This window comes from Patagioenas fasciata, chromosome 32 (assembly GCF_037038585.1).
Source record: "Patagioenas fasciata isolate bPatFas1 chromosome 32, bPatFas1.hap1, whole genome shotgun sequence".
NCBI lineage: Eukaryota > Metazoa > Chordata > Aves > Columbiformes > Columbidae > Patagioenas > Patagioenas fasciata.
In genome coordinates, this window is record NC_092551.1 from 3,579,411 (window position 1) to 3,590,354 (window position 10,944).

At 62.9% G+C, this 10,944-nt stretch overlaps 2 protein-coding genes across 2 annotated transcripts; one reads left to right on the plus strand and one right to left on the minus strand.

Moving 5' to 3' along the window:
• The first annotated feature begins 74 nt into the window (after positions 1 to 74).
• On the plus strand, positions 75 to 6,880 carry KEAP1 (kelch like ECH associated protein 1). The gene is given in 7 exon segments (XM_071800728.1): positions 75 to 258; positions 2,102 to 2,137; positions 2,140 to 2,729; positions 3,627 to 4,312; positions 5,059 to 5,264; positions 6,126 to 6,302; positions 6,381 to 6,880. Coding segments are annotated over 7 exon segments (2,031 nt in total). The 5' UTR covers positions 75 to 89; the 3' UTR covers positions 6,548 to 6,880.
• Positions 6,801 to 9,243, minus strand: SPC24 (SPC24 component of NDC80 kinetochore complex). The gene is given in 8 exon segments (XM_065859303.2): positions 6,801 to 7,099; positions 7,179 to 7,255; positions 7,333 to 7,425; positions 7,509 to 7,653; positions 7,729 to 7,902; positions 9,084 to 9,111; positions 9,114 to 9,179; positions 9,181 to 9,243. Coding segments are annotated over 8 exon segments (738 nt in total). The 5' UTR covers positions 9,229 to 9,243; the 3' UTR covers positions 6,801 to 6,992.
• Between the last annotated feature and the right edge of the window lie 1,701 nt (positions 9,244 to 10,944).

Genomic DNA, 10,944 nt, shown 5'->3' on the forward strand with positions numbered 1-10,944 from the left:
GGCGCGGGATTCGGTGGGGACCGGGGGGGGCGTGTCGGGAACCGGGGAGGAGAGTCACGTGGAGGGGAGAGAGAGGCGGTGAGGAGCCAATGGGTGAGGCCGGCGGAGGAGAGAGAGGCGGTGAGGAGCCAATGGGTGAGGCCGGCGGGAGCAGTGACGTAAGTGGGGCGGGGCTTGCGGCGGGCGGGGCCGCGCAGGCGCAAGGCGGGAGCGGCGCGGGTGCCGTGGGCCCCTCAGTTCAAGCGGGACGGGGAGCTGGTGAGAGTCCAGTGTAGAGCGACGAAGATGATGGAGTGGGGCTGGGAAGAAGATAAGGCGGTTGTCAGAGGACGTAGGGAGGCAACTAGGAAAGCTCCTTTCCCTTGTGAGGAAAGGCTGAGGGAGCCGAGTCTCTTTAGCTTGGAGAAGAGGAGACTGAGGGGTGATTAATTAATGGTTATCAGTATGAGGCCACATCTGGAATACTGAGCCAGCGCCTTGTGGCCAGGAAGGCCACCTGGGGTGGGTTAGAAGGGGGTGGTCAGTAGGTCCAGAGCGGTTCTCCTGCCCTTCTACTCTGCCCTTGAAAGAAGGGTTTAGTTCAGAGACTATCAGGATATACTTGGGAAACATATATATATATATACATATAATATATAGAGCCATAGCACCCTGAGAACGCCCCATCTGGTCTGATCTGGGAAGCTAAGCAGGGTCGGGCCCGGTCAGTGCTTGGATGGGAGACCAATGGGACCTGGGGTAGATTAGAAGGGGGTGGTCAGTAGGTCAGAGAGGTTCTCCTGCCCCTCTGCTCTGCCCTTTAGTTCAGATACTATCAGGATATACCTGGAGAACATATATATATACATATATATAATATATACAGCCATAGCACCCTAAGAACGCCCCATCTGGTCTGATCTGGGAAGCTAAGCAGGGTCGGGCCCGGTCAGCGCTTGGATGGGAGCCCAGCTGGGAACAGCGGGTGCTGTGGGCTGAGCCAGCACTGGGCCCTTGTGGCCAGGAAGCCAATGGGACCTGGGGGGGATTAGAAGGGGGACACCCACGGGTGACACCTGAAGCCCCCCCATCCCCAGGAACACCCACGGGTGACACGGGGAGCCCCCCACCCCGGTGACAGGCGGCGTTGATACCGGGATCCCCCCACGTCCCGCAATTCCCGGGGACACCCCCGTGACGTCACCCCGCCGTGACTCTTATTCTGGCGGGCGGGGGCGTGGCGCGCCGGCCGTGACGTCATTCCCGGGCCAGGGGGCGTGGCCAACGGGACTCTTACCGCGGCGGGGGCTCCGGTCACTGCTTAGTCACGGCCCCCCCGCCGCCTCCCGCCGCCGCCGGGACCGCGCCATGGCCGGGTGAGACCCCTGGGACCACCCCCGGGAACCCGCGGGGCGGGATTGGGGGGTCCCGGCCGCGGGAAACACGGGGGGGGTGGGTCACGGCTGAGGAAAGGGGGGGGGCTACAGCGAAACCACCCCCCCGTGCCTCAGTTTCCCCTGGGAGGGTCTTGGGGAGGTCCCGTCCCTCCGAGGAACCGCTTCCCGGGCCTCGGTTTACCCAGGGGTGGTTGGGGGGGGGTCACTCCCTTCTGCCCCCTCCCCGTGCCTCAGTTTCCCCAGCACTTACTGGTGCAGATCTGGGGGGGTCTCCCCAAACCCCCTACACATATTGGGGCAGATCTGGGGGGGGGGTCTCCCTTCTCCTGCTTCAGTTTCACCAGCACTTACTGGTGCAAATCTGGGGGGGGGGGGTGTCTCCCCAAACTCCCAGCACATACTGGTGCAGATCTGGGGGGGTTTTCCCCAAACCCCCTGCACATATTGGGGCAGATCTAGGGGGGGGTCTCCCCCCTTCTCCTGCCTCAATTTCCCCATCACACACTGGTGCAGATCTGGGGGGGTCTCCCCAAACCCCCAGTACACATTGGGGCAGATCTGGGGGTCTTCCCCCTTCTCTTACCTCAATTTCCCCATCACACACTGGTGCAGATCTGGGGGGGTCTCCCCAAACCCCAATATATATTGGGGCAGATCTGGGGGGGGGGTCACCCCCTCCCGTGCCTCAGTTTCCCCACTCTAACCCCCTCCCCTTTTCTCCACAGCTTCTCCTCCCCCCCCACCCCTTCCTAACCACCCCACTCGGGGGGGGAACCCTGCGATGCTGGACCCGCCATGTCCTCCCCGCCACCCCCCGAATGCCCCGCGGAGGTGACCCCCTCCCTGGGGGGGTCCACGGGCTCCTTCAACTACAGCCTGGAGGAGCACCCCAAAGCCGCCCTGGCCATCATGAACCAGCTCCGCCTGGACCGCCAGCTCTGCGACGTCACCCTGCGCGTCCGCTACCGCCGCGACGTCCCCCCCGCCGATTTCCTCGCCCACAAGATCGTTTTGGCTTCGTCCAGCCCTGTTTTCAAAGCCATGTTCACCACGGGGCTGCGGGAGCGTGGGATGGAGGTGATCCCCATCGAGGGGGTGCACCCGCGGGTCATGGAGCGCCTGGTGGAGTTCGCCTACACCGCGTCCATCTCGGTGGGGGAGAAGTGCGTCCTGCACATCATGAACGGAGCCGTCATGTACCAGATCGACAGCGTCGTCCGCGCCTGCTGCGACTTCCTGGTGCAGCAGCTGCACCCCAGCAACGCCATCGGCATCGCCAACTTCGCCGAGCAGATCGGCTGCTTGGAGCTGCAGCAGAAGGCACGCGAGTACATCTACATGAACTTCGCTGAGGTGAAACGGGGGGGACCCCGAAACGGGGGGGACCCCGAAACAGGGGGGACCCCGCGCGGTTTGCTTGCGAAATATCCTCCCACCCGAGTTTGCCTCCAGGTTTCCAAGCAGTTTTCCAACCTCATCCTTCAACTGGTGCTGTTGATGTGTAGAAGGGGGGATCCTGGCTTTCGGGGGTGCCCATACCCTCCAAAATCCCCCCCATTTCTCTCTCCCCCGCATGTTTCCAAGCAGGAGGAGTTTTGGGGACCCTGTACCCCCCAAAGAAGACTCACCCTGCCATATTTTCCTCCAGGTTTCCAAGCAGGAGGAGTTTTCCAACCTCCAGTTTCAACTGGTGGTGCTGATGAGCTGGAGGGGGGTCTTGGCTTTCGGGGGTGCCCGTACCCCCAAAAACCCCCCCATTTCTCCTTCCCCCCCCCAAGTTTCCAAACAGGAGGAGTTTTGGGGACCCCGTACCCCCAAAATATACTCACCCCCCATATTTTCCTCCAGGTTTCCAAGCAGGAGGAGTTTTGGGGACCCTATACCCCCTCAAGATATACTCACCCCCCATATTTTCCTCCAGGTTTCCAAGCAGGAGGAGTTTTCCAACCTCCAGTTTCAACTGGTGGTGCTGATGAGCTGGAGGGGGGTCTTGGCTTTCGGGGGTGCCCGTACCCCCAAAACCCCCCCTGTTTCTCCTTCCCCCCCACGTTTCCAAGCAGGAGGAGTTTTGGGGACCCTATACCCCCTCAAGATATACTCACCCCCCATATTTTCCTCCAGGTTTCCAAGCAGGAGGAGTTTTCCAACCTCCAGTTTCAACTGGTGGTGCTGATGAGCTGGAGCGGGGGGTCTTGGCTTTCGGGGGTGCCCGTACCCCCAAAAACCCCCCCGTTTCTCCTTCTTTCGCAGGTTTCCAAGCAGGAGGAGTTCTTCAACCTATCGCACTGCCAGCTGGTGACCCTGATCAGCCGGGACGAGCTGAACGTGCGCTGCGAGTCCGAGGTTTTCCACGCCTGCATCAACTGGGTGAAGCACGACTGTCCCAACCGGCGCCTGTACGTGCAGGCGCTGCTGCGCGCCGTGCGCTGCCACTCGCTCACCCCGCACTTCCTGCAGACCCAGCTCCAGAAATGCGAGATCCTCCGCGGGGACTCCCCCTCCAAGGATTACCTAGCGCAGATCTTCCAGGACCTGACGCTGCACAAAGCCACGCAGGTCCTGCCCTGCCGCACGCCCAAGGTCGGGCAGCTCATCTACACGGCCGGCGGTTATTTCCGCCAATCCTTGAGTTTTTTGGAAGCTTTTAACCCCCGGGATGGCTCTTGGATTCGTTTGGCCGATCTACAGGTTCCCCGGAGCGGTTTGGGGGGTTGTGTGGTGGGGGGGTTGTTTTATGCGGTAGGGGGGAGGAATAATTCCCCCGATGGGAACACGGACTCGGCCGCCATCGATTGTTACAACCCCATGACCAACCAGTGGTCGCAGTGCAGCCCCATGAGCGTCCCCCGCAACCGCATCGGCGTGGGGGTCATCGACGGCATGATTTACGCCGTGGGGGGGTCGCACGGATGCATCCACCACAGCAGCGTGGAGAGGTGAGGGGGCTGGGGGGGAAATGGGGTGGTAAGGCAGGAGTGGGGGGTCAAAATCTGCTTGGGGGAGTAACTAAATCTGCCCCCCAGGGGGATAACACAGCACTGGGGGGGCCTAAATCTGCCCCCCAGGGTGATAATGCAGCACTGGGGGGTCAAAATCTGGTTGGGGGGGTAACTAAATCTGCCCCTCTGCCCCCCAGGATGATAATGCAGCACTGGGGGGGTCAAAGTCTGCTTGGCGGGGGTAACTAAATCTGCCCCCAGTGGGATAACACAGCCCTGGGGGGGCCTAAATCTGCCGCCCAGGGTGATAATGCAGCCCTGGGCGGGGCCTAAATCTGCCCCCCAGGGTGATAAAACAAGGTGATAACACAGATGCTATTATTGTGCCCCCCTCATCACTCAGCTATTATTATTGTGGCCCCCCCATCACTCAGATACTATTATTATGTTCCCCCACCCATCACTCAGATACTATTATTGTGTCCCCCCCCATCACTCAGATACTATCGTTATGTCCCCCCCCGTCACTCAGATACTATTGTTATGTCCCCCCCCGTCACTCAGATACTATTGTTATGTCCCCCCCCGTCACTCAGATACTATTGTTATGTCCCCCCCCGTCACTCAGATACTATTGTTATGTCCCCCCCCGTCACTCAGATACTATTGTTATGTCCCCCCCCATCACTCAGATACTATTGTTATGCCCCCCCATCACTCCCATACCACGATTGGCCCCCCAGGTACGAGCCGGAGCGCGACGAGTGGCAGCTGGTGGCCCCGATGCTGTCGCGGCGCATCGGGGTGGGGGTGGCCGTGCTGAACCGGCTCCTTTACGCCGTGGGGGGGTTCGACGGCACCACCCGCCTGAGCTCGGCCGAGCGCTACCACCCCGAGCACGACGCCTGGCGCGCCATCGCCCCCATGGCCACCATCCGCAGCGGCGCCGGTGAGCGCAATCAATTAGAGGGCTCTAATTAATGAGTTCTCAAGGAGAACAGGGTCGTTAGGGGCAATCAACAACCCCAGGTTCCAGTGTAGGTTGGGAACAACCTGTTGGAGAGCGGTGAAGAGGGACTTGGGGACAGCAGGATGAGCATGAGAAAAGGGTTTAGTTCAGATACTATCAGGATATACTCAGGGAACATATATATACATGTATATAAATATATATGTACAACCGTAGCGCCCTGAGAGCGCCTGATCTGGGAAGCTAAGCAGGGTCAGGCCCGGTCAGCACTTGGATGGGAGACCAATGGGACCTGGGGGGATTAGAAGGGGGTGGTCAGGGGGTCAGAGAGGTTCTCCTGCCCCTCTGCTCTGCCCTTTAGTTCAGATACTATCAGGATATACTTTGAAAACATATATATGTATAATATATGCAGCCATAGCACCCTGAGAATGCCCCATCTCATCTGATGTGGGAAGCTAAGCAGGGTTGGGCCTTGTCAGTGCTTGGATGGGAGACCAATGGTACCTGGGGTGGGTTAGAAGGGGGTGGTCAGTAGGTCCAGAGGGGTTCTCCTGCCCCTCTGCTCTGCCCTTGAAAACAGTTTAGTTTAGATACTATCAGGATATACTTGGGGAACATATATATATGTATACGTATATATATATACAGCCTTAGCACCCTGAGAACGCCCAATCTGGGAAGCTAAGCAGGGTCGGGCCTGGTCAGTGCTTGGATGGGAGACCAGCTGGAACAGTGGGTGCTGGGCAACCTCAGCTGGGTGTTCCTGCCCGGGGGGGTTGGACTGGATGAGTTTTAGGGTCCCTTCCACCCCCTGACACCCTGCAATTCCCCCCCTAGGCGTCTGCGCCCTCAATAATTGCATCTACGCCATGGGGGGGTACGACGGCACGGACCAGCTCAACAGCACCGAGCGGTACGAGGTGGAGACGGACTCCTGGACCTTCGTGGCGCCGATGCGGCACCGGCGCAGCGCCCTCGGCGTCACCGTCTACCAGGGCAAGATCTACGTGCTGGGTAAGCCCGGGGAGGGGGCGCGGGGAGGGGGGAACAACACAACGAGGAAGGAAAACCATGCGTCGTGTCGCGGCGCAGGCGGCTACGACGGCCACACGTTCCTGGACTCGGTGGAGTGTTACGACCCGGGGACGGACGCCTGGACCGAGGTGACGCGGATGACGTCGGGGCGCAGCGGCGTGGGGGTGGCCATCACCATGGAGCCGTGCCGCAAGCAGAGCGACCGCCACGAGTGTCCCTGCTAACCCTGGCGCCGCCGTGGGGGGGGGACGGGGGGGGCAACACGGTGAAGCCGCCGTGCCTCAGTTTCCCCTCCTCTCCCCATGTCTTTTCCCCCCACGGCGGCGGGTGAATGCGGCGGGGGGGAGGATAAAACGTCAGCGCTGGTCGCCCCCTCGCCTCGCTCAGCCACATGGACAGTTCATGGGGGGGGTCGTGGCACCCCCAAAATTCCCCCCCACCTCCCGGTTTTGGGGAGAACACCCCGATTCGCAGCCCCCCTGTTCCGGCCCGGCAGCCGATTGACTGGTTTTAATGATTTTCACACCGTTGTTACATGAATTAAAAAGGAAAAGAGACTTTTGCGGTTAAGCTGGGGGGGGGGTCAGCACCACCGGGGAGGGGGGCAGTGCCATAGTGGGGGGGTCAGCGCCGCCGGGGGGGGTTGGCGTCGCCCAATCCGTGCTGGATTCACCACGCCGTCGGCACGAGGCTCCACAAATAATCGCTAACGAAGCAGCGCGAGTGGCGGCTGCCGTCGATGTCGATGGGCTGGGCGATGTCGGGGCCATAATGGACTATTTTGGGGGGGGGGGGTGAGAAGAATTAGGGGGGGTTAAGTGGGGTACGGGATGGGGGGGCAAGGGGGCCACTCACTGCCTTTGATCTGCGCCGCCTCGGTTCCGTAATCCCAATCGATGCGGCTGATCTTGTAGTAAAGCTGCGTCACGTACCTGCGGGCGACACATCGCAGGGGGGCTCGGGGGTGTTTTGGGGTGCAGCCCCCCCCTTGTGACCCCCCCAAACTCACACTGCGGACGGCACGGCGTCCTCGTCCCGCTCCGTCTCCTCCTCCAGCCGCCGGCTCTGCTCCCGCAGCTCCTCCAGCTCCCGGCGCAGCGCGGTGCGGCCGTCAAGGGACACAACCGGCCATCCCCGACCCCCCCAAAAGGACAATAAGGACCCCCCCGCCACAATAAAGGATATTCATGGCTGCTCTGGAGCTCGGCACCGACCTCCCGCGCCTGCTCCAGCTCCTGCTCCAGGTCCCGCAGGCGCTGGAGCAGCCGCTGGAGCTCGCTCTCCCGCTCCAGCAGCGTCCGCGCCACCGTCTCCTCGGCCGCCGTGAGCTCTGCGGGCGACGGGGACGCTCAGGGGGGGTCACGGGGTGGGGGGGGATAATTTGGGGGGGCTGGGGGGTGCTCACCGCGGAGCAGCCGGGCGGCCGTGGCCTGTGCGCCCAGCAGTTTGTCGTCCGCGCGCGTCCGTTTGTCCAGGCTGCGCTGCAGGAGGCTGTCGGCCCAGTCGGACAGAAGGACCTTCAGCAGGTCCTTGCTCACCTCCTCCAGCTCCTGCATGCGTTTGCTCGGCATGGGGGGGCCTGGGGAGCAATGTGGGGGGGCACAGGGGTCAGGGGGGGTCACATAGGGGTGGTGACACCCCGAAGTTTGGGGGGAAATTGGATGGGTAAGAGGTGTCACTGAGATGAGAATGAAGGAGAAGAGCTGGGGGGGTGGAGGGGAAACTGGGGTTTGGGGGGAGAAACACGGCTGGGGGGGGGGGGACATAAGGCTGGGGGGGCACAGGGGTCAGGGGGGGTCGTATGAGGGTGGTGACACCCCAAAGTTTGGGGGGAAATGGGATGGGTAAGAGGTGTCACTGAGATGAGGATGATGGAGAAGAGCCGGGGAGGGGGGGAAAGTGGGGTTTGGGGGGGGGAAACAAGGCTGGGGGGGACGCAAGGGTCAGGGGGACACACAGGGTTTGGGGGGGACACAGGGGTCAGGGGGGGTCGTATGGGGGTGGTGACACCCCAAAGTTTGGGGGGAAATTGTGAGTGGGCAAGAGGTGTCACTGAGATGAGAATGAAGGAGAAAAGATTGGGGGGGGAGGAAGTGGGGTTTGGGGGGGAAATAGGGCTGGGGGGGGACATAAGGCTGTGGGGGCACAGGGGTCAGGGGGGGTCGTATGAGGGTGGTGACACCCCAAAGTTTGGGGGGAAATTGTGGGTGGGCAAGAGGTGTAATTGAGATGAGAATGATGGAGAAGAGCTGGGAGAGGCGGGGGAACTGGGGTTTGGGGGGGAAAACAAGGCTGGGGGGGACGCAAGGGTCAGGGGGACACACAGGGGTTGGGGGGGACACAGGGGTAAGGGGGGGTCGCATGGGGGTGGTGACACCCCAAAGTTTGGGGGGAAATTGTGGGTGGGCAAGAGGTGTCACTGAGATGAGAATGAAGGAGAAAAGATTGAGGGGGGAGAAAGTGGGGTTTGGGGGGGGGAAACAGGGCTGGGGGGGGGGGGACACAAGGGTCAGGGGGACACACAGGGGTTGGGGGGGACACAGGGGTCAGGGGGGGTCATGTGAGGGTGGTGACACCCCAAAATTTGGGGGGGAAATTGTGGATGAGGGGCGTCCCTGAGCCGGGGGGGAAGCGGGGCCGGGGTGGGGGGGCACAGGCCGCGGTTTGGGGGGGAGGAGGAGGCCTGGGGGGGGGGGGGCCTGGAGGACACGGAGCCCCGACCCGACCCAACCCGCCCCCCCCGTCCCCGGGTCCCGTTACCGGTTCCGTGTGTTCGTTCCGGTTGGGGGGTGCGGGGTGGGGGGGTGGAAACGTCACTGCGCGCGCGCCGCCGTTTGAACGGCACCGGGGAGGGGCCGTGGCCTCTCTGCGCACGCGCTGCTCCCGCCTCCAGCGTAGCGCGCATGCGCGGGAGGCTCAACGCGGCCAATACCGCGGGCGACCCGCTGGGGGGCGCCACGCGCGGCTGATTCCTGTTTCCCTGCGGACCTTCTGGCCCGCGGGGAGGACTTGGGAACCTCCTCTCTATGGTCGGCGGGAGGGGCACCTTTTGGGGGAGAGGTCCAGGGACCCCCCAGTGCTGGGGACCCCCCCATGGCTTGGGGATGCTCCAGGGACCCCCTCAGTGCTGGGAAACCCCCAGGGACCTGGTCCAGGGACCCCCCAGTGCTGGGGACCCCCCCCATGGCTGGGGATGCTCCAGGGACCCCCCAGTGCTGGGGACCCCCCCATGGCTGGGGATGCTCCAGGGACCCCCCAGTGCTGGGGACCCCCCCATGGCTTGGGGATGCTCCAGGGACCGCCCCAGTGCTGGGGACCCCGCAGGGGATGATCCAGGGACCCCCCAGTGTTGGGGAACCCCCAGGGGCTGGTCCAGGGAGCCCCCAGTGTTGGGGACCCCCCCATGGCCTGGGGATGCTCCAGGGACCCCTCCACAGAGCAAGGGACCCCCCCATGGCTGGGGATGCTCCAGGGACCCCCCCAGTGCTGGGAACCCCCCCAGTGCTGGGTACCCCCCCACATCCTCGGGATACTCCAAGGACCCCCCCGGAGCAGTGGGACCCCCCCAAAGGCGGCCACGACCCCCCCAGGGCCTGACCCAGATCCGTGGGACCCCCCCAGGACATGAGACCCCCCCCATGGGCATTGGGAACCCCCAGACCTTCCCTGGCCCCCCCCCAGCCCCTTGTCCCCCCAAATCACCCCCAAGAGACCCCCCCCAATTCACCCCCCCAGCACAGACCCCCCCACACTCAGTCCCTTCTCCTCTTTATTGGAGCTGATGGTGAAGGAGGAAGAAGGCGGGGGGGGGGGACACAAAGAGAGGGGGGGTCTGGGGGGGGTGACTTTGGGGGTGGGGGGGTCACCCCCATTGCCCCCCCCCCAAAGAGGGGGGGTCCCATCCGAACTATTCACAATATTTACAGAAAACGCCACCGCGTACAAAAATAAAAGCTCTGCCCCCCCCAAATGAGACCCCCCCACACTGAGCCCCCCCCATCCCAAAGGCCACGTCACACGGGGGGGGGGGGCCTGACACCCCCCCCCCCCCATTTAAAGTGGGGGTCAGACCCCCCCATGGGCCCCTCCCCAGCACCATTGTGCCCCCCCCAGCTGTGCCCCCCCCCAGGGAAGGGAGACCCCAGCCCCAATGCTACAGTACAGTGTTCAGAAATGGGGGACCCCCCCCCAAAATAAAACCCTAAAAAAAGCTATTTTGGGGTCCACCCCCCCCCCAATGGGGGGGGCACCTTGTTATTGCTTCACCTCTAGTGGGGATTTATGGGGGGGGGGGGTCCCCCAATATGGCCTGGCCCCCCCGCACAGACAGACCCCCCAATATAGAGGGATCCCCCCCACCCTGGGGGGCAATTGAGGGGGGGGGGTCCCTGTGCAAAAAGGGGGGGGGGCGTGAGCGGAAGACTTTGGGGGGGGGGGAGCACCCCAAATTGGGGGGGGGGCACCCTCCCTGTGCCCCCCCCAAGTCTCATCCCCCCCCCCCCCCAAGTCGCCCCCCTGGGTTCGTCCTCCCTGTGGATCAATGGCTTTTGGTGATGGGGGGGTCCCCACTGCCCCCCGCTTTGTTTTTTGGGGGGGGGGGGGGTCTGTCCGTGTCCCCTTT